The 18376-nt window shown below is 36.3% G+C and overlaps 1 protein-coding gene across 1 annotated transcript in view; it reads right to left on the minus strand.

Annotated features, from left to right (window-relative positions):
- Window positions 1-3837: 3837 nt before the first annotated feature.
- LOC149777196 (phosphoenolpyruvate phosphomutase) overlaps window positions 3838-18376 on the minus strand; it is a 35745-nt gene continuing 21206 nt past the window's right edge. Inside the window, exons 8-9 of the mRNA XM_089941898.1 lie at window positions 16328-16504; window positions 3838-8768 (exon numbers count right to left, since the gene is read on the minus strand). Of these exons, the coding sequence (XP_089798024.1) occupies window positions 8685-8768; window positions 16328-16504 (261 nt within the window). The 3' untranslated portion in view covers window positions 3838-8684. The remainder of the gene's footprint in view (window positions 8769-16327; window positions 16505-18376) is intronic.

An 18376-nucleotide genomic window follows, 5' to 3' on the forward strand; every position in this document is an offset into this window, starting at 1 on the left:
ACTGAATGTCACATACAGAAACCATATGTATTTGGGACCAGAATATTATATAGAAATCTGGATTTGAACATATATGTCATTTACAGAAACCATGTACATTTGGGACCTGAATGTTATATACTGAAACAATATGTATTTGGAACTGGACTCGAGTTTCATAAAAATCCTTGACTGGATTGCAAACTCAATCTTTGACAGCTGTTCATGAAAAGACATATTAAGATAGAAAGTCTGAGAGGTTGAAATTTATCACAATTAAGAGATAGTTTAGATTGGGCAATTTGTTTCATGTAAAGTCGAAAAATATTTTTTTTTTTACACTTGTACCTAAAACCCTATGTATCTGGATGACCCCTGATTGCATGTGTTGAGTGGGTGACTACTAAAGTACAGTTTTAACTTCACCTGAATCCATAAATTAAATGAGACTGCTTCACAATACATATTATGTAACATTTATACAAGACCTGACAGGCAAAAGAATGGGGGAAGAAAAATGCATCCCATTCTGTAACTTCATTTGGATTGGCAAAAAGAATTCTTCATTAAACCTGAGACTGTGGAAAATGAATAGAAAAAATTCTAAACTTTCTTTAAAAAAGCAGCATTAAAATAAATTAAAAAAATATGATGGTAACTAAGAAAAGTGAAAAAGAAATTTCTCACACACACACAGATATATATATGTGTGTGTGTGTGTGTGTGTGTGTGTGTGTGTGTGTATTGACATACAAGGGAATTCTGTTACCATCTGATATGGCTGGTTGTTGGCCAGTTTGCTTGGCCACTGACATGTGATGACCATCTGTACTGTCTATTTTATTATTGTACATTTTTAATGAAGAGGTGGGATTAACAAATAATGACAGGTAATGCAAATATTAATTTTGGATAATTATTAAGTACAAAATACAAGTTAAAAATGAAATTAAGGGAAAAAAATAATTTTGTCAGATTGATGCTTTAACTCATTCGGCCCCAATCCCGCCTGTAGGTGTGATGAGGCTGTACCCTGTTTCCGAGCTCTGCAGCATCAAGGTCATTTAAGATACACCAGCGTGGGTGTTATTACAAAAACGCAGACAGATATAGCTCTAAACTGATAACAAATAATCTGGAAGTTCTAGTTGCACTACAAAATACAGTGGGAAAAACCTCATTTTTGGACTAGTTTTTTTTCCACCCAAAATGTGCTTGTGGTCGGAATACGATTTTGTGTCTGGATTTTAGACCTTTTGGCCTCAGATCTAAGGCAGACCAGTCTGAACTGCACACAAATAAGTGAACCTTTGCAAAAACTAGGATAAGGTGGGCATTTGGAATAAAGAGTGGTCTCCATACGAAAACCCTTCTGCTCATGCGCAAGCAAAATAACCAATGGAAAATGATGTTTCTAATACAACTAGGCATTAGCCTCATGGAAAATCTGTTGAAAGCCAATGTATTACAATGTATTCAGATATAGCCCCCCAAATGTCTTTCCTATGCGCATTTCAGGCAAAAACAACGAAAACCTTGGGGGCCGAATGAGTTAATGGGAGAATTTTGGTGACATCACCAAATCTGAATATTACTTATTTATTTCATCATTTGTACATCAGTATTGCACATAAGTTACAAAAATAGCCATTCTTTGACAATTTCTAAGAAATTTCCGTAAACTTGATTAACTCATTCAGCCCCAATCCCACCCGTAGGCATGAAGGGGCTGTACCCTATTTCCAAGCTCTGCAGCATCAAGGTCATTTAAGATGTGGGTGTAATTACAAAAAAAGCAGACAGATATAGCTTTAAATTGATACCAAATAATCTGGAAGTTCTAGTTGCACTACAAAATACAGAGGGAAAAACCTCATTTTTTGGACCCATTTTTTTTTCCACCCAAAATTTGTGGTCGGAATGCGATTTTGTGTCAGGATTTTAGACCTTTTGGCCTCAGATCTAAGGCAGACCAGTCTGAACTGCACACAGACAGGTGAACCTTTGCAAAAACTAGGATAAGGTGAACATTTGGAATAAAGAGCGGTCTCCATACAAAAATGATGGGTCCATTAAACAAAAAAATATATCCAACTTTTACCCTTCTGCTCATGCGCAAGCAAAATAACCAATGGAAAATGATGTTTCTAATACAACCAGATATTAGTCTCATGGAAAATTTGTTGAAAGCCAATGTATTACGATGTATTCAGAAATAGCCCCCCCAAATGTCTTTCCTACGCGCATTTCAGGCGAAAACAACAAAAACTTCTGGGGCCAACTACTAAGAATTATAGACAATGCAGTAGTAACTCATACATTATATGACTTCTCACACAGGGACTACTAAGAATTACAGACAATGCAATATAATCATACAATACATGCCTTCTCACATAGGGACTACTAAGAATTACAGACAATGCAGTATAACTCATACATTATATGCCTTCTCACATAGGGACTACTAAGAATTACAGACAATGCAGTATAATTCATACATTACATGCCTTCTCACATAGGGACTACTAAGAATTACAGACAATGCAGTATAATCATACAATACATGCCTTCTCACATAGGGACTACTAAGAATTACAGACAATGCAGTATAATCATACAATATATGCCTTCTCACATAGGGACTACTAATAATTACAGACAATGCAGTATAACTCATACATTATATGACTTCTCACACAGGGACTACTAAGAATTACAGACAAGGCAGTATAACTCATACATTATATGACTTCTCACACAAGGACTACTAAGAATTACAGACAATGCAGTATAAATCATACAATACATGCCTTCTCACATAGGGACTACTAAGAATTACAGACAATGCAGTATAACTCATACATTATATGCCTTCTCACATAGGGACTACTAAGAATTACAGACAATGCAGTATAATTCATACATTACATGCCTTCTCACATAGGGACTACTAAGAATTACAGACAATGCAGTATAATCATACAATACATGCCTTCTCACATAGGGACTACTAAGAATTACAGACAATGCAGTATAATCATACAATATATGCCTTCTCACATAGGGACTACTAATAATTACAGACAATGCAGTATAACTCATACATTATATGACTTCTCACACAGGGACTACTAAGAATTACAGACAAGGCAGTATAACTCGTACATTATATGACTTCTCACACAGGGACTACTAAGAATTACAGACAATGCAGTATAATTCATACATTACATGCCTTCTCACATAGGGACTACTAAGAATTACAGACAATGCAGTATAATCATACAATACATGCCTTCTCACATAGGGACTACTAAGAATTACAGACAATGCAGTATAATCATACAATATATGCCTTCTCACATAGGGACTACTAATAATTACAGACAATGCAGTATAACTCATACATTATATGACTTCTCACACAGGGACTACTAAGAATTACAGACAAGGCAGTATAACTCGTACATTATATGACTTCTCACACAGGGACTACTAAGAATTACAGACAATGCAGTATAATTCATACATTACATGCCTTCTCACATAGGGACTACTAAGAATTACAGACAATGCAGTATAATCATACAATACATGCCTTCTCACATAGGGACTACTAAGAATTACAGACAATGCAGTATAATCATACAATATATGCCTTCTCACATAGGGACTACTAATAATTACAGACAATGCAGTATAACTCATACATTATATGACTTCTCACACAGGGACTACTAATAATTACAGACAATGCAGTATAACTCATACATTATATGACTTCTCACACAGGGACTACTAAGAATTACAGACAAGGCAGTATAACTCGTACATTATATGCCTTCTCACATAGGGACTACTAAGAATTACAGACAATGCAGTATAAATCATACAATATATGCCTTCTCACATAGGGACTACTAATAATTACAGACAATGCAGTATAACTCATACATTATATGACTTCTCACACAAGGACTACTAAGAATTACAGACAATGCAGTATAAATCATACAATACATGCCTTCTCACATAGGGACTACTAAGAATTACAGACAATGCAGTATAAATCATACAATACATGCCTTCTCATGTAGGGACTACTAAGAATTACAGAGAATGCAGTATAAATCAATCAATACATGCCATCTCACATTAGGACTACTAAGAATTACAGACAATGCAGTATAAATCATACAATACATGCCTTCTCATATAGCGACTACTAAGAATTACAGACAATGCAGTATAAATCATACAATATATGCCTTCTCACATAGGGACTACTAAGAATTACAGACAATGCAGTATAATCATACAATACATGCCTTCTCACATAGGGACTACTAAGAATTACAGACAATGCAGTATAAATCAATCAATACAGGCCATCTCACATTAGGACTACTAAGAATTACAAACAATGCAGTATAACTCATACATTAAATGCCTTCTCACATAGGGACCACTACAAATTACAGACTGCAACAGGATTATAAGCAAGGCTAGATGAAATGGAAATGACAAAATACTTTATAAACAAGATTTAACTGACTATAAGAAAGAAGCACCAGAAGCAATGTGACATTGCATAATGGTAACAAAATCAAGACTAGATTTACTTCAATACAACAAGAGAGTGCCAGAAGCAATGTGACACTGCATAATGGGAACAAAATCAAGACTAGATTTAATGCAATACAACAAGACAGCACTAGAAGCAATGAGAGAATGCATAATGGCAACAAAATCAAGACTAGATTTAATTAAATATAACAAGAGAGTACTAGCAATGAGACAATGCATAAAGGCAACAAAATAAAGACTAGATTTAATTCAATATGATAAAAGAGTGCCAGAAGCAATGAGACACTGCATAATGGCAACAAAATCACAACTAGATTCAACTGATTATAACAAGGGAGTGACAGAAGCAATGAGACATTGCATAGTAACAACAAAATCAAGACTAGATTTAATTCAATATAACAAGGGAGTGATAGAAGCAATAAGACACTGCGTAATGGCAACAAAATCAAGACTAGATTTAATACAGTATGATAAAAGAGTGACAGAAGCAATGAGACACTGCGTAATGGCAACAAAATCAAAACTAGATTAAACTGAATATAACAAGGGAGTAACAGAAGCAATGAGACATTGCATAATGGCAACAAAATCATGACTAGATTTAACTGAATATTTCAAGGGAGTGACAGAAGCAATGAGACATTGCATATAGGCAACACAACACTAGAGTTAACTTATGATCAAGTGCACCATACATACAGAAGATGACTACAAAGAAATGGGGAAAAAAAACTTTCAAGCTGATCCATACAGACTCAAAACAGGATTTGTGTACTGATTTTGAACTTGGTTCAAATATAAGATTAAACTCTGTGCAGGAAGTACTTCTTTTACAAATAGCTGAAAATGTTACTGTTCATAATATTGTTGATAATATTGTTGCATAGCGTGTTCAATATAGCTGATATTAAAAGCATGTACTAAAAACAATACAATTTGTCTGTTCTGATCTCAGCCATGAGCTATGCTGATAACAAGATTTTGAAAATGACCGTTAAAATAAAAATCTCATTACTAAGGCAGCTTTGCTGGTATAATCTCAGTCATATCCATCAGCACTAGCACTGAATATGACCTACATGTCACCACTGTTCTCCCCAGGCCAAAATAACTATTGCATTTGCACATCCTCCAATTTGTCTGTACCACCCTACACATTTTAAAAACAAAAAGCATCAAGGATATAACAAATGCACAAAACTTAGTCATCTCAATCATTCATTTTTAATTTCTAGCATGACTGTTGCCAGAGGTCTCAGACACTGTCAACATAATGGTGTTTTAAGCCAAACAAAAGCTCTCAATGTGAAAATGCAGGCAGACTGCTCACTGTTCTTTTCTGGTTTCATGAACAGTCCATTGCAGTAAGAACTATGTTGTCTTCTTGCAATATTTGCAATGTCCACTTTTAATATTTCTAAAACAAATTGAATAAATAAAAGGGAGGAACTCTTGTATACATGTATTCAAGAAATGTAACTCCAAAATTTGTGGAATTACTGTCAGAGATTATCAATGATGGTGAGCTACATCACATTTGTTGCTTGAAAACAAAGACTCACCCATGCAAATATCGTGACCATATTAATAAAGAAACTCCTGTTTGATTCTAAATGCCAACAAGTTTACAGTTTTTGGGACTCCCTGGTGACAATCAGGTTATAAATTATAAATTAATGAAGGAATTTACTAAATTTTGCGGAGTTTTTATATCCTTGATGCCTTTTGTTTATAAAATTGGTAGGGAGGTACAAACAAACAAACAGGAAGCTGTGTGAACACTATTGTGTGACCACTGTATCTTCCTGTTAGCTTCACAATTCCCATTACATCCTTGTCCAACTAGATCTTAATTGAACTAGCTGCTTAACCTTCAATTAGATCCTGTGAAATTTCCATCATCCACAATACGTGATTTTTAAAATTAATGTGACCCTTTTTAACAAACAATTTGTAGCTAAGAAACCAACTCCACCATTTTTAAAAAGCACATAAAATACTTCTGGTACTCAAGAATTAAAATGATGAGTAACATCTGCCAACACAAAAATGTAGCTTACATTTGCTTGTCAAAATTATTTTCGTTTTCTCAATGGGTTGCATGTTAACATTCCAACTAATATATATATTGTTAAAACTGGTCAAATGTATGATGCATAAATGACAGTTATTTAATACAAGTGCAATCAAGCAAAGCACATGCACCATAACTATTTAAGGCCTAATACAAAGTGCAAACAGACAAAACACATGCCCTGTAAATGGATAGGGCCTTGTGAGTTAGCTACAAAATATACATGACAAGAAAACCACAAAAGGCCAATACATTTAACAAAATGATTTACTAAAGCCCATATAATTCATCTAGTTTTCATTTGTGTACTGCCAATGAATATACTCATATGACATAATGGTGTGTACTGCCAATGAATATACTCGTATGACATAATGGTGTGTACTGCCAATGAATACACTCATATGACATAATGGTGTGTACTGCCAATGAATATACTCATATGACATAATGATGTGTACTGTCCATGATTACACTCATATGACATAATGATGTGTACTGTCCATGATTACACTCATATGACAATGATGTGTACTGCCAATGAATATACTCATATGACATAATGGTGTGTACTGCCAATGAATATACTCATATGACATAATGGTGTGTACTGTCATTGATTAAATTCATATGAAATAATGATGTGTGTAGTAATGCCAACGATTACACTCACATACATGCCAAGTTTTTTGGGACCAAATCAGGGAGATCATTGTTCACAATCCAGGAAATTGGGTCCAAATCTGGGAGATTAGTATAATGACCATCATAAATTTAAGTGCAAAAGTGCACATCATACTAAAACTAAGTAAATTAACTACAATGATTACACTCATATGACATAATGGTGAGTATATTGCCAATGATTACACTCATATGACATAATGGTGAGTGTATTGCCAATGATTACACTTGTATGACATAATGGAGTATGTTCTGCCAATGATTACACTCATATGACATAATGGTGAGTGTATTGCCAATGATTACACTTGTATGACATACTGGAGTGTGTACTGCCAATGATTACACAATCATTACAAGGAAGGAACATTTTCTATCTGAAATGTTTGTGAGTGCATGTGTGATTATATTAGAATGTGTGTAACTGATTGTATTATATTATTACCTGTCAAAATGGTAAAGACTACATGGTCAAATGGTCTTTCATTATCGAACATGTTCTCATCATTAAATAAAGATTTTATCATCATCATCATCATCATCATCATCATCATTATTATTATTATGCACAATACACTTGACCGATTTCAACAATATCTTAACCAATAACAAAGTCAACTAACAAAGGTAATTATAGATGGCAAATTTAAAATATTACAGTATATTTGCAATATCTTTCAATATATAATTTTTAAGCACACAAAATTTAATAATAACATCTACCCTACTTTTATTTCGGATTTCTTTTGTTGTTGCATGTATGAATAATAATGTTTAGTGAACTATTATGCAGTGAAACAACTGCACTGCTTGTATGTCTGTGAACAAACCTGCAGAAATTTCATAGCAGAACATAGTGCATTTGGATCAAAACAAACATGCAAAAAGCTATATTTAAGGCTTCACAAGCATACAAGACCGCCAAATTCAAATTGTATATTTTAAGAGCACTAAAATATTATGCACCCATCTTTTGAGGCAGTTCAATTCAAGAAGTATCACATGGCAGATGGTATTTCAGTGCCCTACACTGTAGAATATTATAAAAATGTATAATAAATAATGTATGAAGAACAAGAAATATAAAGCATTAAAGCTATTTCAGCAAAAGCCATACAAAAAAAGGTATAGTCTAAATTCTTCTAATGTTTGGGACATTATAAAGTATGTTTGAAATATGAGACAACAATATCAGTCATGGATGCTCTATCTTTCAATATATCACGGTTAAAAAGTACACAAAATTTAATAAAAAAAGCCTACTTAACTTTTAAATATAATAACCTGCCACATAAGCAGAAGCCCTGCTGTATATACTGTATATAGTATATTCAGTGTGTTTACTCCACATGCTTTAATTCTTTGGAAGATATCGTTTTTCAGCTTCAACAAGCTCATCATCACGCTGTAGTCGAAAAACTTCCTTCACAGTGGCAATCTGCAGAAAGAAAACAAAATGCAAAATGTAACCATTCCAAAACTGTGTGAAATAAGAATAGAAAAAAAACTTAAAACATAAAGAGTATCACATACACTTCAGAAAAGGTCTGCAATATGTGTTCTCCAAACATATTGACTACATTGAAACCATCTTAAAGGGACATCTAAAACTGGTGGATAAATATCTTTCTCAATACTGCCTGATGCAACGACGGTATCAAAAGTTGGGGACTGTAACTGGCGAGATCCTTGATTTGCTCCAATGACCACATGGAGCAGCAGAAGTCAGAAAGATTTCATTACCTGCAGATTTAAGGAAAACTCGGTTCTAGATAATATCTCCAAATGTAATTAAAGGGCATTTACAACAGCCTTCATCTACTCGGGGCTTGCACTGTGAATAAGGCAAAACCATACTCACTTGAAGGCAGGCATTGTGACCAGTAACGCTGGCCTCTGTACAGATTATTATTTCCAGAGGTTTATCCTTCAGTGACATACCCAGTAAAACATCGAGAAGGTCCTCTCATTTGTTGAGATGGGACCTTAGTCCAAAGCTTTGATAACTGGGTCTGGCAGGCAAAGTTTTTGCTTCCCTGAGATATGAGGAAGATCCGTACAGATCTAATGAATTGGTGGAACATGGCAGGACGGTTTATGGCCACAATGAAAAGACATTCCTAATCAAGGCTGAACATCCGACTCTCAGAACTGATGGGGACCACAGAGGTCTTCCTCAAAGGATGTTCTAAGGAGAGACAAACTGAAAACATTTTAAGTTTAGCCTCATGCCCAAATGAATGAAAAGCTTTCACAGAATGAGATTTGATTTATTCTTGTTGACAAGGAAGGTGAGATGAATCAAAAACAAAACAAGGGATTTCATAAACTGCAACAAAGTGATGTTCACTCAGCATCTGAACAGTTTTGGAATCTGATCCTGGGGTATCCATGCTGAATTTTTGTGCCAAAAGGTGCTGATTGAGAGTGCATGGTTCAGGAAAAGGGGCTTGAGCAAGACCCCAGTGGGGTTGTCCTGGGAAGAAACTTGATGACTCAGTTCATAAGGAGAGTTTTTAGCTAGTGCGATCCGTGGGTCATCAAGATCTGATGCGATGGCAAAATGTTGAAGACTTCTGCATCAGAGTATCTGACAATTGCAGCATGGACGTAGCATCAATTTCCTTGGGGAGGTTGCTGGGAAAGGCTCTGTAAAAACTGGACAGTCCTGCCTCAATCTGGAATAACAAGCTTTACGACAAAAGTTATGATCTGAAGGTGGCTCTTGTGTTGGTCTTTCAACTGATGAAGATCGGAATGCATCTCTTTACATGCGCTAGTAATTACCAGACACAGCTATGGCATTTAATGTGAGTACTGAGCTATGCTATTAAGGACATGAGCCACACATGAGACTGACCCCAGATGTGTATATCAGTGGTGTTCTTGATGGAATAGCTAGGCTATGTTACAATCGGCAAAATATAATCACTGAGACCATGTCAAGATAGAGGTAATTGCTACAAACCAGTTGTTGCAGGTCTAAAACGAGTTTCCAGTCCATGTGCAATGAAGAAGGTTTCTATATTCTCAGACCTGTAACATCTTTGTAAACAGCAGGAATTTCCGTGTCAAGCACTGATGTGTGTGTGTCTTTTAAAAAAGCCAGGTTAAGGTTTGATAAGAGTCTTCAGTACAAAAGGAAGGGTCCATTGATGCTTGGATCCTGTAGCTGTCTTTCAAAATACTACAAGATAACAGCTACTCAACCAGGCTGTAGAAGCTGCTGAAAGAAGGCGTCTTTTTGTCTTTTCTTGTTATGTCATGAGATTACAGGTTGTAGGAGTTTTGTAAATGTGGGAGTAGATAAAGGTCAGAAGACTACATTAATTGATGCACAAAAGGCTGGGTCATCCATGGACAACATCAGATCAAGCTAGGAAAATGGTGCTTGTCAGTCAGTGTCTTTAACCCTCGTAAGATTCATATGGCAAGGAATTTCCCCAAGAAGGTAGTAAGACTTGTATGGCAAAGTGGGAGGTCAGACAGAACTATTAGCTAAAAATAGCTTAGTTATCTGCCCATCTTGGTGGTGGTTGGGCAGAGTGATAACCCCTTGATATAGGGGGACTGGTGGCAAAACCCATGAATATCTTAGTTACTACAGAAATATAAGTCATGCTCTCTATATGGATGTAACTGCAGGAAGGCTGGGAGGGTGTATGTTTATTATGAATGGGTAAGTATTTGCGAAGAAACATTTTACTAGAGAAAATTAGCTTCGTCTTTAAATATGTTATCCAATCATAATACCTTAAGAGAATACCTCACCCAAGAGTTTCCATCTCCAGTCCCCAAAGGCATGTAAGACAACTTCTAGGTAACCTGACTGGAGAAGACTCCATATGTCTGGGAGCAGCTTCAAAAAATCTTCCATCCCACAAATCCAGTGGAAGTCATTAAGCTGCATTTTATGATGCTGTTAAATGACCATGAAATGTGACCAGTTGTGTGTCGCTATGGGTGCCACCAGATCAAGTTGAGCCCTTAGGGACGAAAGTTCTCTGGGGTAAACTGGAGAATGTGGACTCCGATCTCCATCTCACGGCATCGATAGTATCAATCAAGAGAACAGTTCTGGTCAAAGGCAATGCTTCTGCCAACTGCTCTAACCATGTCAGCCAAAATGTATAAGAAAAATCATCTGAGCGAAATAAACCCACTTAATCCAGGATGAACGGACCTGTACAGTCATATCATCCTGTCCCTGTTTGACAGGAAAAAATAAGCGTGTTCTCTCTCAACACAACAGCTTGGTAATTTTAAGATTTCACTTCAAGTCTTGTACTGGATCCTGTAGGTGGCCTTGAGTGGAAGTAGGCAATGATTTCAGTATCAACATCTGGTCACCCATGGATGGAAACTTGGTGCCAAAGAGGGAACTGTCAGAAGTGAAACTGATCCATCTTGTGGAACTGCAAACTTTCGGCATCTCCTTGTGATAAAGGAATCATTTGTAATGGGTGCACACAAAGGTAACCTTAGGCTGATGAGGTCCACTGCCATCTTGAGCAAATCTAGAAGGCGAAGTAATTCCCATGCACAGAGAGATTCCCTCGAGTAACGAAGCCACCATGGTCCTGATTTTCAATGCCCATCCCTGAGAGAGATATACTCTGTTTAACTGTTGTGTTGAATTACATGCCTAGGTGAACAAATTGTCAAGATTGTACTAGGTCCGATTTGTCCTTTTTGACGAGAAAACCCAGATCGTAAGCAGTGTAACAAGGGTTATAACATCATATTCTACTATGTAACTCATCTGATGTTTTTGCAGGATGTCGTCCAGGTAATTTTATGTTGCCACCTTGGAGATGGTCTGGACATGAGCCATAATATGGTTCATTAGACAAGTGAAGACCCAAGGACTGATGTCAAGTCCAAATGGGAGTGCTTGGAAAAGATGAGCGATGTCGTTGTATGCAAATCATGGGAACTTTCTGGAAACCTTCTGAACAGGGGCATGAAGATATGCATTTTTTAACCCTTTATCTCAGAGTGTATGGCTTTGTAGTCAGTTGATATACATGTTCCAAAGAGCCACAGTGCAGTGCACACTTGTCACCTGTTTGATTCCATACATGAAGGCCTGCCAGTTAACGGTTACAGCAGTGTAGTACATGTTACATTCAACATTACTTTTAACCAGTTTAAATTTTTGGTACACATCTTCTATGCATAGAAAGGATTAAGAGTAAAATCTGATCAGTATAGCTGTATAATTATTTTCATGGAAGAATTTTTCCGTGCTTTAAAATCTTGAGGCAACTCATTCAGCATCAAGCCAGTGAAACCGTGTGACCAACCATAGTTGCCATTTCTCAAACTTGAAATTTACCAGTTCTTTGTCTACATTTTCATCACTAAATCACCTGAATTTGATAAATTATAAAAACTCATGCCTACATTATTATCAGAACCTTTACCCATGTTATTGAAGCCTTATAGTCATAATTCTAATTGTGATTTGATGTAATGGTCATTCATATAAATGAATGTAGTATCTAATAGGGGGATTTCCCCGAAGGTGGTGCTATGAAAACCAGTTTAAAATGGTTTATGTTTACAGTGGGCATCCAAATGCGCTTCCATGAGAATGGTGTAGAGGCGCCAAAATTCGCTTCAATGCAACTCAGGTAGTGGTGTCCAAAGGTACTTCCATAAGAATGGGGTACAGGCATCCAAATGTGCTTAAATGAGGTAATGGTTTAAGTCCAAACTGATTGTGAAGTCTTCCTCCTGAGCAGCATTTGAAATGCACTGTAGTTTTTCCATCGAGAACCAAGGAGCATGAATGAACTGATTCTAAGCACTTTGGCTAATGACAGGGCACAGAGTGCCATTTGCCTTTGGGACCAAGAAAAGTCAAGAATAAATTCCCTGGCAATTTATTATTTTAAATGATTCCCACCACTTTTTCTGAAAGTTGTTAATTTCTTGCTGCAAGGTGGTGGATTTGAATGGGTCTGTTGGAATGTTTGTAGCTGATGGGTCTCTGGACAGAAGGGTTTTGAAAGTGATGCAGAGTCCCTTGAAAACCACTCATATCCAATGATTGTTGTGGCAACTATTGTTCCATTCAGCAGCAAAGAATGAAGCCTTCCTCCTACCAGAATCTTTAGGAAGGGCAGTGTGGAAATGTCATTTTTGAGAGATGGAGGCAGCTGTATAGAGAAACTTTGGCATAAGCGATCACTCCTGTCTTTTGTCCATACTTAGTTCTTGTAAAAAGCATGGTTTTCAACTTAGGAATTACAATGGGACAACATGCCAGAGGTTGGTGTCCCTTTAATAGTTTAACAAAACATTCCTGTATTAGTGTTGCAGTAGAGGGGTGGGAAAATGTGTCTCCTTAGTGGCTTACACTATCAATCTGGGCATTAAAAAAAAGAAATTAGAGGATAATGGTTGTGACTGAAACTTGGCTGTTTGATGATCCTTAACGAATGTGGATGTAGAGATCAGTGCATCTCATTCCGCCAATTGTAAATTTGCATGGTTAAAATATGTTGAGCAGCTCTGTTCAAGACTCAGGTCATTCTAGAGACCGACTCCCATACATGTACCATGGAATTCAGAGTAAGAGGTGATGAGCTCTGTTCTGCCTGATGGAAGATAGCCATTGATACCAAGTCCAACATAGAACCCATGGCTACTACATTTGCAGACCAATTGGTGAGTGTTCAATCCTTAGGAATAGATTATGGTTTTGTCATTCCCAAAGCTGCAATGTCCTGGTTAACTGTTGGGGTTTCCAAATGAAAGGCTGATGTATGGACATAGTAGAACCACTGGCAAAAACTTGATGGAAGGTGCTCCATGAAAAAAAGAGATGGTTGATGCTGGGGATGTCCCAGTCTCATCTATCTGATGTTAAACAGTTCAAAATGTCTATGAATCAGCCAGACTGTGGAAGTAATTTAAGTCTGATTCTTCAAATTTGTGATGGATCAACAGATGCTGGCACTCTGATCCAGGTGGTTGATAAGGTAGGAGGAGGCAGGCATAATTCAAATGCAAAAGGCAGAAAATTTCTTTAATAGAATCTTGGATGGCTGAGTCTGCACAAAGTAGTTAAATCAAAAAGTAAAAGAAGGAACCTGAAAGCAAGCATCATCATCTTTGAGATGAGGCTGTCGCCTGATTGAAGGAGCTGGCAAAGAGTGTCAAGATCTGTTGCTGACAAAACTCCTGAAGCAGAAACACTGATTTCCAATTGGTCACTGAGGAAAGAGTCCCTTCTATTTTTACCAAGGGTTGAGAGAATTGAATGGTGGCACCTGTTGGAGCTGAAGTACTAGACTCGGCATCATAAATGGAGAGCACAGTGGGGCCATATGTAGATTAGACTGGTCTCCATAACTGCCTGTATACATTGTGATGACTGTACATAGTTTGAGTGACATTCCCTTACTATGAGGTACTTCAGTATAAGGCAGACCCTTTAATAAAGCAGATATATTCATAGATTCCATGTCATTATTTAATACTTTGCAACATAAAATACCTCCTAATCCAGGGTATGTTCTAGAACAGAAAATTGAGGTGGAGGGTATTTTTCACCCTCCATTTATAAAAAAAGGTGGGAATTTTTTTAAATATAGGTGGGATTTATGATGAGGAAGTAAAAATGAACTTGCAAATAGTATGTATGCTGACTTTATAGCAGCCTGACCATAAAACAACCTGACCTATAGAGCATTCTAGAATATACCATCACTATACAGTAACCTGATTTTAAAACAACCTGACCTATAAAGCACCCTAGAATACACACTGACTATAAAACAACCTGACCTATAAAGCACCCTAGAATACACCCTGACTATATAGCAGCCTGACTATAAAACAACCTGACCTATAAAGCATCCTAGAATACACCCTGACTATATAGCAGCCTGACTATAAAACAACCTGACCTATAAAGCATCCTAGAATACACCCTGGCTATATAGCAGCCTGACCTATAAAGCATCCTAGAATACACCCTGACTATATAGCAGCCTGACTATAAAACAACCTGACCTATTAAGCATCCTAGAATACACCCTGTCTATATAGCAACCTGGTCTATAAAGCATCTTAGAATTCACCCTGACTACAGCAACCTGACTATAAAACAACCTGACCTATTAAGCATCCTAGAATACACCGTGTCTATATAGCAACCTGGTCTATAAAGCATCTTTGAATTCACCCTGACTACAGCAACCTGACCTCCTAGAATATACCCTGACTATAAAGGTGGCGCTCACCAGATAATATGTACTTTTGAGAGAGTGACGTATGTAAGGTGAAGTAGTTCGCATTTAAAACATGCACAGTAGAGAGAATGTTGGCATACCTCTATGCTACATTAATGTAATGTGGATGATATTTCTTTTGGATATTGTACTTTTGGAAATTTTACATGATTTAAGCACACTGATAACTAAAATGACTGCTCCCTTGTGTTAAAAAATCAGTCTGAATTAGTCTAAAGTACACTATACATAGCAGCTATTAAAATAGGGAAAATGAATTTTGCCAGACTAGACAATACCAGCTTCTGAAAGTGCAATGAATGAATTACCAAATATATAAAATGTAAAAAAAGTTATCAGCTCTTTTTTATACAATTTACCTCTGAAGTTCAGGAAGTGAAAATGACTAAGTAGAGCTAGCACTTTTTTGAAAGGTGCACATTTGAAGTAAGGCCAAGCTGTATACTCTATAACCCATAGTACACCCATCAATCATACACCAAAATAAAGGGAATTAAAGGTTCTTTGCATTATACCTAAGATATACAAGGTCTTTTTTAAATAGTCAGTATAACCAGTGAGGAAAGCCGGGGACATTCTTTTTCTTTAAATTCCTAACCCTATGCAAAATGCGAAACTGTATAGCGCCACCAAAGCAACCTGATCCAGTCCATTTTTCTGGCTTCCATTAACAGAATTACAAAATATATACTGCCATAATCATAATGTGTATTTCAGGCAATAATATGTTTACCTTCTTCTCCACATTAACCAGGGACATGTCGTTAAAAATCTGTTTAGTCGTCTCTTGCATGGTTTTAATGGAAGCTCTTAGGTTATGATTGGCCCATATCACCATGGAAACCCCCATATCCTTGAAATGTTGTGTTGGGGTTGTATAGTACTTTGTTGGCACAATTACCACTGGACCCTGAAACCAGAATATTTCAAACATTTAAAGGAAATCCAAGAATATTACCATATTTACATCTGATTTAATACACTAATATATTATAATCATAATAATGTTGGAAGCTAAATTTGTCATCATGGAGCTGTTTTCCTGTGCTAAGAAGCATATTAAAATAGTTTCTTGATATAAACAACTATCTGTTAGCAATGGTTGCATTGCAAAGGGTTTCACCTTGACACTTGTTCTGCTGGACCTCAAACGGCAGAACTTTGAAGAAAAAAAGAAGGGAAGTAACCAACAACAATAGGTTATAACTCTTCAAAAATGAGATAAAAATGCTGGCATTCAAACTTATGCAAAAGTTTAACAATACTAAGCTATCAATAGAATTTAACTGAAATCCTGGATAATCTTGAAAACAAAGTTGGAAAAAATATGCAAACATTCAATTATATTGTAACCTTTCATTGAATCTCATAGGAAGAAATCTGTAATGAAACTTAGCTAAAATTGCATCGATACAAAGTGTCACCCAAAATTTGGGATGAGTAATAATTTGCTAAAGAAAGCAGAGTTTAGGAGAATGGAAAATCGGGACCATAACTCCTGTAGATGATAATGCAGATCTCTGGAAACTGAACTTGTTCAAGATATCATTAATACAAAACTGCATGCCAAACTCACTTATAATGAAACAAAGCTAACTCAAGTTATATTTGGAAATGAAAGTAAGGAAAATGTGAATAATGGGTCATACCTCCTGTATACAATAAGCTGCAATTCATTAAATCCAATCCACTCGAAGTGTCATTAATATCAAGCTGCATGCTAAACTCTGGTACAGCAACAGACCATTATCGGCATTTATTCAAGTATTCGTTAGACCCTCGATCAACAATTTAAAATGAGGCTAAGCTAGGCACCAGCATCATTCTAGTTCTACCTCACTACTATGGTAACTAGAATTGATACTGTCATGGAAAAAAATCATGACCAAAATATCGCTGTGTTCCAGTGTACAATGGCAATGCTAGAATTCATATAGGTTTAAGCTTCCAACATATTCCATCTGTGAAGATTAAACCATCAAAAAATACAAGACTGCAATACATCATGATGAGGGGATGATGATTAAGGCAAGGAACTGGATGGTTTTTGGTGTGCTCCTATTTTCTTGCAACCAAACATGTAATAAAGAAAAATTCTAAAAAATGGTTCTGTTGATGATGCAAATGAGTGCATGAAAGCATGTTTTATAATGGCAGATTTCTCAAAATTTAATCACCAGTCCTTTTCCCCAAAACAGGGTCATCAAAAAATGGACATACCTTCACTTGCTGCATTTATATCATATAGATATTATGATGCAGAAGAAGTAAGTACAGAATAAAAGTTAATTCTCTCATTACAGAGAGACAGAAAGAGTTGAATGAAAATGATGACCAAGAAAGAAGTACTGCACAAGTAGAATGAAAATGATGAGAGCGGAAATGAAAATTACCACGAAAAGAGAGACAGAGAATGTGGCTGAATAGCAATGAATTAAGCTCCGGACAAAAATTATACTGATCAGTTTAAAAGTAATGGAAAACGCACACAGGCCATTGAATAGATATGATTTTATTTTCTTTTCTTTTTTTCTCAGATTTTCTGACATTTTTTTCATCACTGACAAAATTTCCATGGACTTTCAACTGATTATTGTAATTATTTCATGGTACAGTTTTCTTTTGTCAGACTGTCACAAATACAGTTGTCTCTTCAAGACAACAAACAGGACTATGGATGGAACCTAATAAATATGACTTAAAACCTGATGCTATTCCATTTTTCTTCCATGGAAATCTTAAGGGAAAGCAAGAAAGCAACATACAGAGAGACAACCTTTTC

The sequence above is a fragment of the Sinohyriopsis cumingii genome, chromosome 18, assembly GCF_028554795.1.
Source record: "Sinohyriopsis cumingii isolate HCF-2022 chromosome 18, ASM2855479v2, whole genome shotgun sequence".
NCBI classification, from domain to species: Eukaryota; Metazoa; Mollusca; class Bivalvia; order Unionida; family Unionidae; genus Sinohyriopsis; species Sinohyriopsis cumingii.